Raw genomic sequence first — 20,093 nt, 5'->3', positions numbered from 1 at the left:
TGTATTTGCCCCTCCCTCATTACCTAGTTCTGAGAGAGAGAGAGAGAGAGAGAGAGAGAGAGAGAGAGAGAGAGAGAGAGAGAGAGAGAGAGAATAAAGCTCATTACAGCGACCTGAGAGGTCTAAAGGAGACGACAGTACGCATTCCTTTAGCGTTCTCTGGTTTCATTCCACATTCAGAGCTTAAAATTGCTAACCTACTCGTGATTCGACATAAAGACAATTCAATGAAATCCAGGTTCTCTTTCTTAAAGACCATGCTTTACACGCCCTAAGAAGCAAACTTGGACTTGGGTTCCTGCACCGAAGCCTCTCCCAGTATCCTTGTGAAACCTCCAGCTCTGCCCGCCAGCTCGCCTCACTCAGAACAAAGCCCCGCCGCGACTGGGGGCGGCGACTGCCTGGATTGGCTAGGACCTTTGTGTCACGTGGCTCCGCCCCTCGGCCTATCTCACCTCACCGGGTCTGGGCGTGGAGAGAAGATGCCGAGTTGCGACTGGCGGGCCTAGCGCGCGCGGACCGGATGACGCAGAGAGGTGAAGCCTGGCTGAGCCTTGATTGGTCGAGGTGCGCGTGGTCACGGATCTAGGTTCAGGCTAAGAACCCCGGTGCAGATCTACTTCACTGCAGGGCGTGGAAGATGCGGAAAGTGGTTTTGATCACCGGGGCGAGCAGGTGAGACCTCCTATGGAACCCCGGAGTCTATGTTCCGTGGTGCGGGGGGAAGCGCAGGTTGGTGATTCACTTCGATGGGGTCCGCAGAGACCCGGTCCCTTCCTTCTCTGGCTTTCCAAGAGGTGTGGTCATGCCTGCCTCACTGGGTGCTCGGTGACTGGCGCTTTGAATTAAACATGACAGTGGAAAGGAAAGCTAGACAGCCAGTGACTGGTCAGCCTGGCAGGGATGCTGAACAGTTGTTCTCTAGGGACCGTCAGTCTCCGAGAGTAGTTAATTGTAGGTGCCCACAGTTCACTTTAAACCTAAACACTCCGGGTGTTTAAATGTCAGCATCCATGAACTTTAGGACAATGGGGAAAATTTTCATTCCTGCAGCATGTTTCGTATACTCTTTCCAGGAACCTACAGAACGACCAGTCTAGCAATGAGCAAAGTTATTCCAGGCTTGCCCATTTGACCCTTGACCTACTTATCATTTGTTGATGAAGAACGTGTGGAGGATGGACCCAACCAACTCCCCTCCTACCCCCAATTGGTTACATTGATATTTTTTGAGGAATTAATACAGGATTTGTTAAATGCCACTTAAGCCTGTGTCAGTGACCCAATCACATCTATATTAACTAAACCAGTGGAAGGGTCTGTCTTGGGCTTTTTGTTAGTGTGCACTCTCCTTTAGGTCAGCTGGGTTTTTGGCCGTTCTCAAGTGGAAAGTGCCTGTAGAAGTCAGGCCTGAATTGGTGTGATTTTGATATACTGTGGTGTGTGCAACTTATACTAAAGTTGGTATTTAAAGTAAGGATGAATAGGCCGGTATCTGCTTGATACTTTGCTGGCAGGGTGGCCAGAGTATGTGGATTCCAGACTCACTTTGGAGTTCCCTTAGCTGGCAGTCAGCATGAGAACTCACTGTTACCCAGGATGGCATCGCTACCAGCTGTGGGCCCCATCTGCTGCGACCTTCATATCACTCTTTGTGACCCAGTGCATCTGAAGCCTCTGAGCTCTGCTCTTTCCTGCTTCTTTGTCTTTGGCTCTATCTGCTTGCTAATTCTGCTTTCTGTCTACTTGTATTGAGGGTTTTTTTTTTTTTTTTTTTAAACTGTTGCCTGTTCTGCTATGACTTAGTAGTTGACAGGGATTTAACTTCAAGCTGTGCTACTGTGTATTCTCCTGAAAACAAAACAAAACAAAACAAAACCAAAACCCAAACCAAAACCTCACCGGTTCACTTACTATGATTTGCAGTTTTCCTAATAGCAACAGTACCAAGAAGTGGTGAGAACCCTTGCCTTTGTGGGACCAAGGCACCACAAGAAAATGGGGACACGGTAAACAACTAATACGGCCCCCCTTAAAGTATTTGCTGGAGATATATTAAATCACACCCTAACAGGCACTCCAAACCCCACTTACTGTGTCATTGAACCATATTAGAGGGGAACAACTGGGTGTTGCTTATCCACATGGCTTATCGGGGGATTCCTTCTTCACATGATGTTTGGGTATTTTCTATCTGCCTGGGTTTCTCATTGGAGCTCATATCGACACTGTCAAGTTTCTGAACCAGAGAGAACTGCCTTTATCTAACACCATTTCAATGAGCTCATGCTTGTGCCCGAATTCTCCCTTCAGTGGCATTGGGCTAGCCCTTTGCGGTCGGCTGCTGGCAGAAGACGATGACCTCCACCTGTGTTTGGCGTGTAGGAACCTGAGCAAAGCAAGAGCTGTTCGAGATGCCCTGCTGGCCTCTCACCCCTCCGCCGAAGTCAGCATCGTGCAGATGGATGTCAGCAGCCTGCAGTCGGTGGTCCGGGGTGCAGAGGAAGTCAAGCAAAAGTATGTCTCTTTGTCATAGGTTGTTGTCTGTCATAAAATGAATCAAATGAGAAAGGGCAGGAAAACATTAAAAGGTAATGGGCATAGCTTAAAACGACTCTTCTTTCCTGTGTGGTAGTATAGCATGGCATTTAATCAAACTGGACAGGTCAGGGAAACATGGGAAGGTAATGGATATAGTATATATAGAACAAGTTGTGCTGAGGGAGTCTGACATAGTGATGACATTCGAGCCCTGAGAACTTGGAAGTACCCTTTCCAGTTGCCAAAAGGACCATTGTGTCGGACACTAGATCTGTATTCTGCTGTATTCTCCGTCCTGTTAGAATGCATACAAAATAGTGATGCTGTTTTATCCAGAGAGAGATACTACGGCAATCTTTTCAATTTTGAATATATTGATTATGCGGCTTGATTGAAGCCAGAGCTTAATATCCACACTTTACTAAGCATTGCTTCTTCATGCCTAGCAAAATAACTGTGTTATTGCTAAAGTTTGTAAAGTAGTAATGCGATAACTAGTCTGGCTTCACCTGCATGACACATAGTAGCTAAAGCAGCAACAATGTCATTACTTAGAGTAGCCATTTTAATAATTTCAACCATATGGCTGTTGTATGATCAAGAAGTACTGATGCACTATCCATATTGTCAACCAAATATATTTCAAGGTCTGGTTTTATCAGCTGTGGCTCTGTCCTGGGTCACAAAGCAGACAGGATGTGGTGCCTGAGATTCTGGGAGACACTCTGAGCATGAGTGTTGCCTGAGTGTCACGGGAGCAGGTACTGCCTGCCTGGATCACACTTCCCAAGGGGTGTGCGTACATTAAGGCCTATGAAATTTCAAAACTGAAAAAAGCTCACTCACGGTTGCATTTCTCACCTCCTCCATGACACATATTCTGAAGCAAGCCTAATCCCCCCAGGGCATTTATGGGTTTAGGGTATGTGAGAGTGCAACCTTTAATCAGTTGATGATACGTAGTCTCCAGTCATGAGCTCCACTGCGTGGTTTCCCTTGGGTCTTCTGTGTTGGTAGATTCCTGGTCATCCAGATTACAGCACTGATAGGTCAGGGCAGACCTGCTGGGCATTATGTAACTTTAACGTGCCAGCTTTGGAGGATATGAACTGGTAAAAAAGATCAGGAGGAAGATGGGTTTGCTTGAGGGGTCTCCAGGGCTTGGTTGGGGGGACTGCATTTGGATTTCCGTCTAGAGATTTAACTTCAAAGCCCTTTGGAACTACCCTGAGCCAAGATACTCAGGTATCTGCTGTGGCTAGAGACACTGCTGAGGAAAAGCCATTGTAATGCCAGGGTTACATTGTGGCCATCTTCATTGGTTTGGAAAGGGTTTTTCTGACCTCGGGCCTTCTGTGTTATAGTGTGGAATACAGTTTTGTTTCATCTTTCCTAACAGTGCCATTTTTGGTATTTTGCTTGCAGGTTTCAAAGATTAGACTACTTATATCTGAATGCTGGAATCCTGCCTAATCCACAATTCAACCTCAAGGCATTTTTCCGTGGCATCTTTTCAAGGTAGTTTCCACAGTCTAGATCAGATCAGTGGTTCTAATCCTGTGGGTGGAGACTCCTTGTGGGGAGGGGCACATTACCCTTTCAGAAGCGGGTCACGTATCAGATATTCTGCCTACCAGATACTTACATTATGATTCATAACAGTAGCAAAGTTACAGTTAAAGTAGCAATGAAGTAACCTGAGGAGCTGTATTAGAGGGTCACAGCATTGGGAAGGATGAGAAGCACTGTTGTAGGGGAGGCTGAGTGCAAGAGAGGTGTTCATTTTGTTGCCATGGCTTTGCCTTTGGTGTGTATGTTGAGCTGGGGGATGCTGGGAAGGATGAAGATAAACAGGAAGAAGGAGTTGGTGCCACAGCAGGCAAGTCAAGTACTTGGTTTTGTGGGGAGCACTGCCCGTGGCCATGGTTTTCATAGTGGTCTGAGCTTCTAGAACATTCCATATCGTCAGATGGTTCGTGTTGAAATGGCTGAGTGTGCTGGTCTCGGAACCCTTCTAGATGAGGCAACATGCTTAGAGAGCCACCAGCCTCTGGGAGGCTGCACTGCAAGATGCCTGGCTGTGTGTCAGGAACTCTGACTAGTGAGTTGAGAGAATGCAGGGGACTAATGTCTGCCTGAGAGGTTCTCAGTGCACACGGAGTATAGTGACGTTCAAAGCTATCTAACCACAAGCCAGACTTAGAAATATGTGTGTTTGCAACCCAGTGCATTAATTCATAGAGATTTTTGATGCAGGCGACCTGCACATTTTCTCTTTACTTTTTCTCCATGAAAACAAAACACAACACACATGCATCCCACTATTAAACTGACATCCCAGCAGGGCAATCTGTTAATGTGTTTGATGCTCTTAGAATTCCTAGTGAAAAAGACAACCTGGTTAACTTTTCCAGTACTTAAACACACTCAGTATGAGTGAAGACTTTTTCTCATCAGCATAGCTATGATTGCCTAAGAATAGTTTGCCTCTAATCTGACTGGGTAAGTCGGGGCAGGTAAGCATGGGAAGTATTCCTGTGAATTTGGGTGGAAGAAGTATTTGATATCTCATTTAATACAAATGTCCAAGAAATTGGTATTTTCTCATTATAGAATCAAAGTGTGTGTGTGACATCTTTGGTTATTTTCAATTCAAGGAGCTTTAAAAAGTCACACTACTGTCTTCTGTTGTTTCAGAAAAGTGATTCATATGTTCACCACAGCAGAAGGACTTTTGACCCAGAATGACACGGTCACTGCCGACGGGTTGCAGGAGGTGTTTGAAACCAATCTCTTTGGCCACTTTATCCTGGTAAAAAGTCTGGGGTCATACTAATTCCATACTTTATTGCTGTGATCCTGAGGGTGTGCACAGACATATTACTGTTCTGCGAAGCTCGTTAGTTTATGGTTAGCATTAAATCATCAAGTTTTTACATCTGATCACTGACCTCTGAAAATGCTGCTTCTGTGGAGCCTAGAGGAGGTAGATTGGCAGACATACAGTCTCACTTGAAAACAACAGAAAATAACAGCAGGAAAAGCAAGTTCTAGTCTAAGTAGTTCTATAAACAGGGCATGGCACCTCATAGCCTGGGACAGTAAGTGTGCTGTCATTAAACACTGATACTTAGTTGGCTTTTCGTTATCATGGTTTCTTCTTAAGCCTCCGTACTTGGATGTACGGTTCTAGAAATATATAAAAGGGTCATCATGAGATGTGTGGCTTATCTAGTGTGTTGCCTCTGACCTACTCTCCTGGGGTGGCTTTAATATGGTGAGGAAGTGGCCAGCCATGGTGGCATTATGGTTCACTGGTGCTAGGAGAAGTGTGATGCTAAGTTTGCTTGCGTAGAACCTGTATTTGTTATTTCTAATCTCTTTTTTTTTTTTTTTTTGCTCCCAAGTCTCTTAATTAGACCCCAATGAGGCCTAGGGTGTCTTTATTAGAATTGTGGAACACTAGTATGTACCAATCATTCAAGGAAGTGAGTGAGATACGTATCTCTGGCCTCAGGTATCTTCTTAAGAAAAAATAGAGAAGTATAATATGAATAGTATACTCTCATTGGTTAAAAACAAGATATTTATATATGTGTGTGTGTGTGTGTATGTAATATGTTTTTACATGGATTAAAATGAAACAGAGAACTGGTTGCCATTGATGAACTTGGGTACCAGGATGTTAGGAATGAGTAGAAGATTCATATTTCATTGTCTGAATTTTAATACTATTCGGTTTTTGTGCTATGCAGTATCGCATTCTTACTGACTACTAACATACAAGGTTAGAATAGGATTCTTATCTGACCTTTTCTTAAGTAACTTTATAGAGAAATCCATCATCTAATGTGTCCTTAGAATCTTCTCTCGTTTCTTTGCTACCTTTTTGAATTATTAAGTAAGATAGTTATTTAGAAGTGGTGCCTCACACCTGTCTTCCCAACACTTAGGCTGAGATAGGAGGACTGCTGCAAGCTTAGATCTATCCAGGGCTACAGTGTGAGGAGCTCTTTTCTCAACTGAAACAAACAGACAAACAAACAAACGAACAAACAAATGAACAAGCAAACAAGACTAAAATAAGACAAAGCAGTAATGAGTTAACTCATTAATAATATTGATAGTCTTATGTTTTGATGACTCTACTGTTTACAAAGTTAAGTTGTTAGGAAAGCAAATAGAGCTGTGATCATGGGGCAGATGTCACAGGTGTCCTAGCCTGTCTTTGCCTAGACAGATAGCGTCATCGTGGGGTTCAGAATCCACCTAGCAGAGAAACGGATGCCAAAGCTATGATTGCAATGCCGCCTTCTTCAGTTACATTTAGGAATCTGACCAAATTTCATAAAGCACAGACTTGAATTCATGGTTCATGTGTAAATGAAGAAATGGGTCCCTTTCTAGTCTGGCTAGCAATGACCAGACACTAAGAGTTACTATAGAGTGGGGGTCCTTTCTGCGAGTTGCACGTCCCTGAAGTGGTACCGGTTAGGAGTGGGTAGCTGAGTCTCACATGTATGGGGTTTTCTTGTTTCGGTTGCCTTATTTATCCACTGCAGTGTGGCCCATGTCTGGAAGCTTTAGTGGTAGAGTTTTCTCTAATGAACTAACGTTTTTCGGTAGTTGTATATATATTTTTTTAATTTTTAATATTTTTTTATTACATATTTTCCTCGGTAGTTGTATATTTACAAGACTTTTGCAAGGGTGGTACGGAGAGTTCTTGTCCATCCTGTGTGCAGTGTCTTCTCTTATGTGCGTTTTTCTATCAGTACTGTGCACTTGTAAAAATAAACGATATAGCACTGATAAGTTATCAAGTATAGTGTGTGCTGAAGTCGCATGTTTTATTAAGTCTCAGTCTCAGCTCTGGGATTCTATCCAGGGCCTCACAGCACATTCAGTAGTCAAGGCCCCTTAGGCCCTTTGTTGTGGAAGTTTCACAGTCCTGTTTTGGTTTTGATGATCCTGAAAGCTCATCTCCGGGTCATCAAAGTTCAGCCTGGCATTTCCCAGACTGGCTCTCGGTTAATTTCTCTGATGTTTGTCTCACAGTGAGACTGTAGAGTGGTTTTGGAAAGACTGTGGAGGTAAAGTGCCTGTCTCATCACCTCACATCAAGATTGCATATTCCATGTCATATGCTTATCATCCCAGCACTTGGGGTTGGAGGCAGGAAGACTGAGCTAGCCTGTGCTACACAGTGAGCTCCAAGCTCACCGAGATGCATAGCGAGATCCTGGCTTGGAGGATGACGACTATAGAGTCTGTGACCTTGATCTCCTGGCTTGAGGTCGCTCGTCAGGCTTCTCCACTGTGATGGCGTCCTTGGGTCTCCATAGTGTAATGTTCAGAAGACTTCTGCTCTGTGTAACCCACACCGAGGGGGTTGAACTTCACCTTTTTTAAGGATGGATTATCTACAGAAACTTTTTGGAATTTTTCCATCAGGAAAATTTCTTTCTTCCATTTTTAAAATTCAATTCGTTCCATATTCATGCATAATCATGGTTATATACTTTATACATCAAAGGGTTTTATTTAAAAATGGTATTTCTCTCTCTAGTCTCTGTAACATACACTATACGACATAGGATGGTAATTAGATGCGCTTACATGACTATCCATACCATTTCTTCTTTCTTTTCTCATTTCATTTTAAGATGGGAACCAAGGTAAACTGTTGTTAGAAATAAGGATCTGGGTTCTTGTTTCTACTTAGACGTTAATAGCTCTAGGCCCTTTCAGCCAGCAAACCGTGGAGATAAATGTGTGCATTCTAACTCATGAGTGTATATATATTTATACATACAAGTAGTTGATCTAACATGAGCAAAATCGTAATGTCTGTACCCCTTCCTCTTTGCTGCCTATAACCCTTCTAGCTTCTTGCTCTTGCAACAGTAAACCTGTTCCTTGCTACCATATCCCCATGAGTTTACTTGTTGAATTCCAGTGTACATAGACAGAAGTTTTACATTGTTAGCACATACCCCTGGTAGATCACGACACCTTTTATTCTGTGTCTTCTTCATTCAGATTCGGGAACTGGAACCACTTCTCTGCCATGCTGACAACCCCTCTCAGCTCATCTGGACGTCCTCTCGAAATGCAAAGAGGACTAACTTCAGTCTGGAGGACATCCAGCACACCAAAGGCCCGGAACCCTACAGCTCTTCCAAATACGCTACCGACCTCCTGAATGTGGCTTTGAACAGGAATTTCAACCAGAAGGCAAGGCCTGTCTCAGAGATGCCAAAGTTAACCGTCAGAGTTGCTGCTTCTTAGGGGAGAGACAAGCAGCATCCATCCTTTTATTTATGCCGTTTATTTACTGTTCTGCATTCTTGAAGAACTATGATCCTCTGCTAAGAGACACTTGTTAACTCCAGTACAGCCACTGACTGTATCTACTCTTCTGTCTGCCTGTGTCATTTAATGTCTTCCCCACTGCAGCTAAGTGGCTCTCACTATCCCAGTTCTTAGATGAGAACACTCACATTTTGAGATATTGTGGCATGTACTCAGCCTTACACCTCCCAGCCTGTCATGCTGATGACTAAAAGGTAGTCAGTAGTTTAAACCTCGTGGAAGGTGGTGATGAGGCTCCGTAGCTCTGTCTCTGTGAGCTTACAGATTGCCGGGGTGTTTATGTAAATGAGAAGATGCCCCTTATCGGTCATGCTGGCTCCTGCTGACCACCGTCGCCTGGAGTCACTGCTGCTTTGAGTGAACCTATTGCCCGGGTCCAGAATCTTAACTGGAATTCTTGTCTTTCCCGTTGGCATTTTCTGGTTGTTCTTACCGCTTGGAGTCAGAGTGGTGGTCCAACTATGAGTTTCCTCCTAACATCTTGAGATCTTTAGAATTTGCCACAGCTGTTTGCAGGTCCTCTCAGCATTCCTTTCAGAGGGCAGGCTCAAGCTGAGTTAGTTCCATGTTTCATAAAAAGCTCTGGGATTTTTATTTTTATTTTTATTTTTTTACATTTCAATTGTCAAATAAAATGTAGGCTTTGTTTTCGGCTCATGATTCTTCTTTTTCAGTGTCGCAGGAAGGAAAACCTTAGGATTACATTGGGGGATTCCAATTGAAGCCTTCGTAATGACTTTTTTTTTTTTTAACAAATTTTTGATTTACTTTTTTTAAACAAATTTTTATTGTTTTATTATTTTGGGGGCTGGGGATCAAGCCCCGGGCTTCGTACTTGGTGCAGTACCATTTGGACTAGAGCTTCGGTTCTTGTTAACTTTTCTATCCTGATCCCTGTAAGTGATTTTAGACTTACATGGTCCTACTAAGCAGCAAGGACAACTGAGAGTCCAAACTTGCCATTCCCTGGATTTCAGGCTCATATGTGTGTGTCTTTTATTAACAAGCCTCCCTGAACTTAAGTCAATTTGCATCAAATTAAAATCTTACTGTGTCTCTCCTCTGTGCTCCCAGGGTCTGTATTCCAGTGTGATGTGCCCAGGCGTCGTGATGACCAATATTACGTACGGAATTCTGCCTCCCTTTATCTGGACGTTGCTCCTACCCATGATGTGGCTCGTAAGTGGCAAGCGCTTATTGTTATTATTTTTTTAATCTGGTGTTATGAAATTGAAGAATTCAACTCATAAGCACCAGGCAGCCATTTGACATAAGGGTTTTGATGTGCCGTAATCATAAATGCAAACTTTCTTTCTTAGATTGAAATTTGTTGTTGCTGTTGCGGCTCTAAATGGCCACATAATGCTGTTGTTTTCTTTTCATCAGATTCGCTTTTTTGTAAATTCGCTCACTGTGACACCGTACAACGGAGCAGAGGCACTGGTACGTTACTAGGGTTTCATTGCCTGTATAGTGGCTTTGTGATTGGAGGGTAAGCTCACTGATGAAAGTGAGCAGTGTCAGGGGACAAGTCTGTAAGACAGCAGTTGTCAGCCTGTGGGTTGTGACCCCTTTGGCGTCGAATGACCCTTTCACAGGGGTCACTAGACCATTGGAGAATACAGATATTTATATTACGTTTTATGATTGGGTGTCACCACAATAGGAGGGACTATATAAAAGGGTCTCAGCACAAAGAAGGTTGAGAACCATTTCTCCGTGAACAAGCAAATTACATTTGAGACTAAAGTCGGTATAGTGTTATAAACTCGAGGTTAGAAGCTTAGCATTTAGCACCTGCTGGGACACTGGTCGCTATGACTATAGAGAGCACACCTCTATAGAAGCAAGATGTACCAGGAGCTGCAGGAGAAGTGGCAGGACACTGCAGAGTCAGTCAAAGCAAGGTGATAGCCAGTGAATGCCTTCCCACGGGATAGGGCTAAGAGTAGAGGCGACAAGACCTGTTGTCTTATGTGAAAGATTTTCTTCGTGGAGCCGGAGGGGTGGCTCACTTGTTCTTATAAATGACACAGCACAGTTTGATTCTCAGCCCACACATAGCAGGTCATAGCTATCCATAGCTCCAGTTTCAGGAGATCTAACACCCTCTCCTGACATTCACAGGCACTTGGAATACATGTGGTACAATGACATACATGCAAGCAAAGCACTTACATACGTATAATAAATCTAAAGAAAAAACATAAAGATTCATCTTCCTCTCTTGGTATTAGAGACTCAAGCTGCCTCATTAGGATTTCCTTTACTGGCGCTTGACAGTTGGGCTCTCCGTGTTTCCTCAGCTGGGGCAGGCATTGCTCGGAGGCCATACTTCTGTTTTTTTTCGGTCCACGCGTAATGCCTTTGCATATTTCTCAACTCAGCCCCAAAGCTCTACTGATGGATCAGGATTCTCATACAAGAACCTGCCTCCCCCATGTTTTGAAGGGTGTGCTCCATCCACCGAGATAGGACTTTTATCCTAGAAACTTGCAGGCTAGAACTGTGGTGTCCAGGCCTGGCTATTTTTTTTTTTTTTTTAAATCTTGACCAAATTGAGTTTGGGGGGAAGCGTGAAGGGAATGATACACATTAAAGAATCAAATCGTTTCTGACCCAGAGTGATTGTGGGAACAGGTGCTATTAGACTGTGTTGGTATAGCTGCCAAGATAGAAGGACCTTTAATGTGGTGCTTTAGGGATTCCTCATTCTGTACATCTGCGGCGTGAAAGTCTTGTCTAGGCGTTGGGTGTATATTGAGCACCAGCGGTGTGGGGTGTATTTAGAAGAGAGAAATTCCATTACTAAATAGCTTAGAGGTCTGTTTGGGGAACTAATGAATCCGTAAGATAGGTAAGAAAACAAAACATCTTGTCGTTAGGTAGGGAATGTTCTCTCAACAGTGGGGAGCTAGGACCACTGGGGCTGGACTAGTTAGAGCCGACTTTGATGAGAACGGGGCTGATCTAGACTCTGAGGGGCCAGGTGATTTAGATAGGGTGAGCACTATGATCCTAGTGGCCCAGTTTCAAAACTTAATCGTGAAGGGCTAGAGAAACAGCCCAGGGGTTAGCAGTCCTTGCTGCCATTGGTGAGAACCAGGCTCAGTTCCCAGTCCCCACAGGGCAGCTCACAACTATCTGTAGCTCCGCTCCCAAGGGCTCTAATGCCTTTTTAAGGCATATACATTCATGCAGGCAAAACACCAATAGAACAAAAATAAAAGTTAAAACCCATCGAGACCTTGCATAATTTTCTAAGTGTACACGCATAAAAGGCAGACATCACCGCAGACATCTGACTCACTTACATCTGGAGAGGCTGATAGGGATGATGAAGGATGGTAGCTCAATTTTGTCTCCTCACGAGGGAGGCATGAGCTTGAGCTAAGGCACAGGCCAACCATTGAGGATGCTAGAATTATATTACCTATTCACATCCAAGTTCCCCAGTTCCTGGCTTGGCACCTTTGAACATTGTTCCGCACATCTAGGCTTTTATTGTATGTAAAATAGAAATGAAGGCAACGAGTGGAGGCAGGGTGTGATGGAGGACTCGGTATATTTTAGCAGGTCAGAGTTTTCAAAAAATGATTTTAATCATAACAAATATAACGTGATGGCTCAATGGAGCAGAATAGAAAGTTTAGAAGGCCCATGAACAGAGATTTAGTTTATGATAATGACCAGAAACAGAGGGAAAAGATGGGCTTTTCAAGCAACATTGTCACCAGAAGGGCATAAAAGAAAGGGTCTTTATTTCCTGCTTTTCACCAAAATAAAGTTCTAGATAATTGAAGAGGACTATATGTCAGAGTTAAAATGCAAAAGTATTGGGAGAAAATACAGGGAAATTATACGAAGTTTCAGAATGTGAAGGCTTCCTTGTCAGAATGTGGAATCTCTAAGAGAGTGAAAATTAAAATTAGCATGATCCCAAACTCCACTATAAACAAGGCACAACGTAGAATACAAACATCTGTCTTACACGAAAGGTAAATACTTTCTTAGTAAATCACAAACTCCAGCAAATGGGAAAACAGCGTTTGTTGGAATCACAGGTAAAAGACATAAGTCACAAAGATTCTGAACGGGTTCGGCCGTGGGCAAAGATGCCTGGCCTCGATGATGCTAAGAGAAATGCAAACTAAATCTATAATTCAGAGCTCAGCTCAGATTAGCGAAGTCTTGGATGTTTGGTGCAGGGCTGTGATGGCTTAAGGAACTGAGTCCGAGCCTGGGTTACACAGCTTCTGTGGCGGACTCTCTGGCGGTCAAGTGTTAAAGGCGCGTAACCTTCACTGCAAAGTTCTGGTTTTGGCACCGCTTTTATAGATGGAGTCAGGCTGTGGTGAAATGTACTCACCATCCCTCGTGGTTTGGTTACTGCATACATTTTTTCATTAAAAGTTGAACATGCCAGTTCCAGCTTCTCCCCTGATTGGGTTCTGTTCTTTTAAAAGCAAATGGAAAACAGCTCAGTATCCACAGGTTTGAGAAACTGAGGGTTTGATGTTAAAGTGGAAACTCCCATGTGCCACGCGTACCCCCGTTTAAGAGAGAAGGAAGGGTATGTGTTACTAAATGAAGAGATTTCTTTGCCTGACCACATGATAGAAATAGTAGGTTCCTCCCGGAGACGGCACCTGTGCGGCTGCGAAATTGCAAAGGGAGGAAGACTTCCTTTTTGTATCATGCACATCTTTTGATCGTGTGCATCTTCTTACTGGTAAAATATTATCCCAGTGACCTGTGCTTTATTGTGCTGTGTGCTAAGAATGACATTAACTCAAGCCTGTGGATGAGTCATGGGTTCATAGGAGAATTAAGGGAGAAGATGGGCGAAGTGAGAATTGTTTTTTGTTTTTTGTTTTGTTCTGTTTTATTACTTTGCTTAGATTAGCTCTCAAAGTCTACTGTGGAGCAGGCTGATTTACAGTGTCTCTTCAAAATATGATAGCGGTTTCCAAAGGCCTTTAGATTGGCTAATGCTTTTTGAGAGGACTTTCGAGGTTTCTTTGGGGAGCCCTGCAGAGTACCGATGGCAAAGCTCACCTGCTTGGGGCAGGCGCAGCGTCACAGACGTCACTGACACGCTCTTCCTTTCCAGGTGTGGCTTTTCCACCAAAAACCGGAGTCTCTTAACCCTCTGACCAAATATGTGAGCGCCACCACGGGATTCGGGACTAATTACGTCACGGGCCAAAAGGTACATAATCTGTTGATGTTGTCAAGTGAGATGTGCAGCCAGGCCAGTATGCGGCCTGTGATGTTCACAAACCCATCTGCTTGGCTTCTGCACCCGAGTCCTCATGCTGGCTTTATCACGGTCCATTTCATTACTCTCGGCTTTCTCCTGTCTCAGAGTGCCCGGCATCTTCTTTCTCTAAGCCTCTCTCACCTTTGTTCTCATTGATGTCTGTCACCCATCAGAACTCAGCTTCTTCCCAGCCTCCTCTGTCTCTTTAGAACAGGCCCCATGCCTGTGGTGGGATTTCTTGTACCTGTTCTGTGGAACACTCACTCTCGGGTGCCCCTGTCAGCATATAAGCTTTTCAGGGAGGGAGCATACCTGCTTCCCTCGTATGCCGTCTCACGTGGAGGCTTTTAATAAATAAATAAAGTCGTATAGAATGCCAAATACTTCTATGTGAACTTAACTTCTCTCTGAATGCACATTCTGTTTGAGATAATTGCCAGCTTTGTCAGACAGCTATTTTGAAGAGGCGAGACATAGAATAGAGAAAATTAAATCTGTATTGAGTCTTTTGGAGTCTCATCTAAAAAGAAATCAAGTAGAATCGCACAGAGGTGGGGTAGAGAGATAAGAGCATGCACCTAGGACTACAAGAACATGGTGTAGCTTTGTCACGAGCAGGGTTTATTATAGCATCCTGTGTTTCTCTGCCCAGCTCACCGAGGATGCATTGATGTAAAGTAGAACTAGACTGGGGCAAGTGTGTGACCTCTGTCAGTTTGGCAGCAGCGCGAGTCCAGTGACCGTCAGCTGGGTATATCACTTCCCATGCTACCTGACTCTAAAACCAGCCTTTTCTAGTTTTCAAAATGTGTTGTATTGCTTACTAGTGACTTGAGGACATTTTTGAGAAACATCTCCTCAGCAGGTGGAGTTGCGTGGTGTTTCCTGGCTGTCTGCACCGTGGCTGGGCTGGCTCATCACCATGCATTAACCCAGAAACGGCTTTGGGAAATTAAAACCGTTCAACAGAAATGACGTGGTTGATCTGAGTATTTACAAAATTGTTCAACACTGCATGAGTTGTTTTGTTTTAAGACGTGGTCTCACTAAAACATTCTTGCTGGCCCGGAACTCTAATCTTAGGGAGGGAAGTTTTTGTTGCTGTGGCAGAACATCAGGAGAGAAGCAGCTTTGGGTAGAAAGGGGTTATTTCATGTTACACTTCCACATCACAGTCCATCCGTGAGGGAAGTTAGGGCCGGAAGGCAAGATGGGAACCTGGAGCCTGGCACCAAAGCAGACGCCGTGAAGGAGCGCTTCGTTTTGGCTTGCTCCCAGTGGCTGGTTCACTTGCTTCCCGATAGATAGCCCCAGGAGCATCATCCAGGGCTGGAGCTGCCCACCGGGAGCTGAGTTCTCCCACATCACTCATCGACCAAGAAAATGAGCCACAGGCTTGCCCACAGGCCAGTCTGGTGGGATCATTTCCCTCAGTTCATTCATGTTACCTCTTCCAAAATGACAGTTGTGTCAAGATGACAAGCAATTAACCAGCACAGACCAGTTATATACCAGGTAAGACAGGATCTCCAGTTTCATGCACATAGAAGCACTTTGGAAGTGGGTGAGCATGGACAGGAATTGAGATGTGATTCCCCGCACTCACATTTCCCTCATTATTGGGTAAAAGGAGTTAGACTAGGAAACACATTGTGTATCTCTCTGCCTAAAGCAAGCAGCAGGAGGTTTGGTGGATGCCAGTTTGCATGAGCATTTCCATCCTCAGGTGTTTCCCAGTGGCCCCTTCCTGCCCCTTCCTGCCCCTTCCTAGCATCCAGTTCTCTTACATGCGTGGGCACCTCCCTTTGCTCCAGTGTACCGTGTTTTGTTTCTTCTTTTGCAGTCATCTTTATCTGTGCTTGTTTTCCAGATGGACATAGATGAAGACACTGCTGAAAAATTCTATGAGGTCTTACTGGAGCTGGAAAAGCGGGTCAGGATCACCATTCAGAAATCAGATCACCCAAGCTGATGGGGACGTTCCTGTGGGCCCCTCCTGTATGCCATGGCGCACGTGGCTTTCCATGGCGCACATGGCTTTCCATCTCGCTGGGAGATACACATTTGCAGTAAACCATAAGTCGTGATGATCTCTCCTCCTACCTTTCACAGTGATCTCCAAGACTGTGTGTGTGCACATGTGTGCAGGCGTGCACACACATGTGAGAAAGGACTGGCAAAGTAGAGGGACCAACTACATACCCCTCCAGAGCAGTGTCCTGTTGGAACTGCTAGAGGTTTCCTGCGGTGCATAGCTTTCTGCCTCCTAGAGCCCAGTAGTTTTGACTTGTGTGATGGGGAAGCCTGAAGCTTCTTTTAGTCTCAGCAAGGAGGGGCAATGCCACTGGGTAGGACTTCTACTACTTTTTTTTCCTCCACGATCCCCTCTTTTACTCTCTTTACATTCTCCTTCATATGCTGCTTTGCCTAATGTTATTCATTCATTCATTGTCCATCCATATAGTCATTTTCAAGAGAAAGGTATGAATGTGTTTGGGCCACAAGCATTATTTTTGGTCTTTAATAACATCTATATTATAGATGTATTCATTATGAACGGCTTATTGTCATGATCATATTTCACTGGAATTAAACTTATAGCAAAAGAAAATATTCATGTTTTAAAAAAATTTTTTTTTAAATCCTGAAAAACTGCTAGGACGCCATCCGGTGCACAGTAGAAGCAGAAGAAAAGAGTCGACTTTTATGTGTCAGATGATGAGTTTTTCAAACCTTTTCTCCATGAATCTTAAAGAGCCATCCCTGAGTATCAGAATGCTAGAGATGGCTAGACATTTTTATCATAAAGGCATCCTATCACTTGGGATATAATCAAGTCAGTAAAATTCTGAACAAAAGTGAGAAAGTGATAGATACATAAATATAATCTCCCTACAATTTGTGGTATGAAAACTTTCTGGTTAGAGTCTCTCTAATTTTGTTGACTATGTTTTCTTTTGTAAAGATACAGATGAGAATGAGTCTACACCCACCGGCCCCTCCTCTGTCCCTGGGAAGCAAGGGGTGGTTTTTCACTCTTCATCCTGAGTGAGCTCCCATTTGGCAAAAGCTCCTTCTCAGGGGGAACTCAGGTTTCTCATCTGCAAAGCAAAGCTGTCACCCCTTGGTTCTATTCTTCACGGCCTTGCCTGAGGATCCATGTTCTGTGTGAACCATGAGAATTCCTCGTTTGGGTAGAGAATCAGGTTCCTTAGAGGTCAATAAGCCAGCATGCTGAGGCCCAGACACTGCAGGCCACCGCCCTTCTGACGGATGGCCCCTTCTCTTCCCCATGTGCTTGTTTCCAGGAGACAGTACCGAGCTCTGCAGTGGTATGGGAGGATTAGGGTCCCTGCGGCTGGGTAGTCATAACCTTAACTTGCCTTGAGAGTGAATTGAGAAAAAGCTTGGGTTTTGCTTATTGGTGAGTTTGGAGAAAACACCCTTTTCTGGGGTTGTCAACTTATAAACATCAAGTTATTCTTAGAATGTTTTTATTATCTTTTTTTGCTGGCTTCATTGGGAATTCCCTCCGTTTTATTCCTGACACTGGTATCTGCCCATGGTCAGCAAGGCAGGAGCTTTTCCAGTTTGCTGGTGTTTGCAAAGAACCTTGTTTCTGCCTCGTTGGGTTATTTTTTCCTTCCTAGTTATTTACATATTATCCATATAGATTATTAGCTCTACTTGTTTTAATTATCTTTTTTGTTTTCTTCGGCTTAAAGTAAACCTTTTCAAGTCCTTTGAGTTAAACCTTAGGTTCCATATTTGGAAATTTTTCTTAATTGTTGCTATAAGCATTTAATTATAAGCACTTAATTGTCTAGATGCTATTCTCATCCCACATGTGCCGACAGATTGTCCTGCATTATATTAATTTATGTTGAGGTTTCCTTTTATGAATTATTAAGCAATATTCAATGCTCATATTTTTTAGAGATTTAAAAGATTGATACTGGCTGGGAAGATGACTTAGTGGTTGAGAGCACTGGCTGCCTGTCCTGGAACGAACTCTGTGGACCAGGCTGGCATTGAACTCAGAAATTCACCTGCCTCTGCCTCCCAAATGCTGGGACAAAAAGCATGCACTACCACTGCCTGGCTACTGGCTACTCTTTCAATGGACCCAGGTTTGATTCCTAGGACCATGTGGTGGCTCACAAACATCTCTAGCTCCAGTTCTAGAGGATCTGATGCCCTCTTCTGGCCTCGGTGGACACCACAGGTGCATCCGATGCCCAGGCATCTGTGCAGACAAAACACCCATACACATTAGAATAAATCTTTTAAAAGTTGGAACTGGCTTCTAGGTGTAGTCTGTTGGGATTTCCTAGTTTGATGTTAATATAGTCAGGGTATATTAAGTCCTATTTCTGTATTGCATTTCTTGACTTTTATTTATTGTAAAGGATCTGTTCTGCTTGAATGAGTATTCTGTGAATTTTTCTTCACACCACACCAGCTCGTGTATTTCCTCCTTGGAACACTCTTGTTCCCTTTGTGTTTTGTGCGGAGTTCATGGGTGCCTGTGTGGGAGGGCCGCAGTGCTCTGTTAGAAGCAGTATTTCTCACCTTTACACTGGCTTCATTTCTCTTGTGGTTTTACCCTTCTGTTTCTTTCCTGTGCTCAGTCCGTTTTTCTTGTTCTATGACCATTTCTGGTTTTAATTTTAAAATTTTGGTTCACGTTATTCTTAATTTATTTTCATGTATTTATTTTGCATGCTCAGGCGTATTGACTTCAGGGCCTTGGGGCTCATCTTCTCTCTGTAGTTGATTCCCTAGGCTGGAATGCTGTAGCATCTTCTCTCTGTGGTTGATTCCCTAGCTTTTGTTTGGTTGGTTTGTTTTGCTCCAGTTTTGTTTTCTTCAGTCCTCAATAAGGTCTTCGATAGTTATTTAATCTAAAATTTCATCATATCCCTCGGGCTTTATCATCCTTATCTACTTTGAAAAAACAAAACAAAACAAAATATTTATTTGAGGTCTGAAGAGATGGTTCAGCACTTAAGAGCCTTGAGTGCATAGCTTCATTGCTTCTGTAGGCTCCTAGCCACATTAGAAGCTGCCACTCTCAGAAACATATACCAGCGCTGAGTAACTTGTCTTCCTTGTATTGATAGAGGGTGCTTTTAAAAAAAAAATACCTATTTTTCTGTCAAGCTGTGTATTTATGTCTCTTACCATTTCCTGTTTGATTTTTCACCTTTGGTAAGAAGAGATATTGTTGTCTATATAATAGAGAATGAAGCTCTTGCCTAAAAGTCATTTATTTATCTAACACTTGTACTCATTTCTCTTGTTTATTGTCCTTTAATATTCCAAAGACTCAGGGCCAAGACCTTTCATGGTTGTTTCTGGCTGTATTTCTAGTGTTTGACCAGTGCTTGCCATTTCCTGGGCTCTTGATGAATATATGAACAGTTGATTGGAAAAGCATCTATTTGAATAAAATTATCATGCTATCTTGGTCTTAGACCCAGTTGATTTTTATTATGCCACATTTATAAAACCTACACTGTATCTTAGTTTGGAATAATGTTCAGAATGCCAAGCTAGAGTTTACTGAGACTGTCACTACTCTTGAAGAACAGATTGACAGCATCTATCACAAGTTACAAGCACATGTGCCTTTAGCAAGTCAGCGTTTCTCAATTTGCCCTAAAGATAGATCTCAAATACATACACTGTAACAGAGTTACTGTCACCTGTTGGAAACTCTTGGTGCTGAATATGCTTTGAAAATTAAAGTTGCTTGTTCTTTGGAAAGATAAGTTCGTGCACACAATACACTATGTTTGGTAACAGCCCTAGAGGGAGTTGGGGTAACAACCTATAATCAAAGCCAGTTGTATGTCAGCGAAAAAGATGCATGAATTCACATTAAAGCAGCATAAAAAATATAAACAGCCTC

At 43.4% G+C, this 20,093-nt stretch overlaps 1 protein-coding gene and 1 long non-coding RNA gene across 2 annotated transcripts in view; one reads left to right on the top strand and one right to left on the bottom strand.

Annotated features, from left to right (window-relative positions):
• LOC110292941 overlaps nucleotides 1-325 on the bottom strand; it is a 2,767-nt gene extending 2,442 nt beyond the window's left edge. The window contains exon 1 of the long non-coding RNA XR_002377763.2: nucleotides 202-325. This is a non-coding gene — a long non-coding RNA (uncharacterized LOC110292941). The remainder of the gene's footprint in view (nucleotides 1-201) is intronic.
• Nucleotides 326-569: 244 nt separating this feature from the next.
• Nucleotides 570-19,657, top strand: Hsd17b7 (hydroxysteroid 17-beta dehydrogenase 7). The gene is made up of 9 exons (XM_021160622.2): nucleotides 570-675; nucleotides 2,314-2,517; nucleotides 3,967-4,059; nucleotides 5,239-5,353; nucleotides 8,584-8,778; nucleotides 9,991-10,095; nucleotides 10,303-10,359; nucleotides 14,030-14,128; nucleotides 16,050-19,657. Exons 1-9 carry the CDS (start codon nucleotides 641-643, stop codon nucleotides 16,149-16,151), a joined length of 1,005 nt encoding a protein of 334 aa, XP_021016281.1. The 5' UTR covers nucleotides 570-640; the 3' UTR covers nucleotides 16,152-19,657.
• Nucleotides 19,658-20,093: the final 436 nt, after the last annotated feature.

The sequence above is a fragment of the Mus caroli genome, chromosome 1 (genome assembly GCF_900094665.2).
Source record: "Mus caroli chromosome 1, CAROLI_EIJ_v1.1, whole genome shotgun sequence".
Lineage (NCBI taxonomy): Eukaryota > Metazoa > Chordata > Mammalia > Rodentia > Muridae > Mus > Mus caroli.
Note: the sequence above shows the minus strand (reverse complement) of the source record. Positions and strands in the feature narration are given on the sequence as shown.

What these genes read in the sequence shown, in the direction of transcription:
- Hsd17b7 (XM_021160622.2), top strand. Translation starts at nt 641, where the DNA reads ATGCGGAAAGTGGTTTTGATCACCGGGGCGAGCAG. An exon ending in TTCCGTGGCATCTTTTCAAG is followed by an intron (nt 4,060 to 5,238) that starts GTAGTTTCCACA and finishes CTGTTGTTTCAG; the next exon opens with AAAAGTGATTCATATGTTCA. An exon ending in TCTTTGGCCACTTTATCCTG is followed by an intron (nt 5,354 to 8,583) that starts GTAAAAAGTCTG and finishes TTCTTCATTCAG; the next exon opens with ATTCGGGAACTGGAACCACT.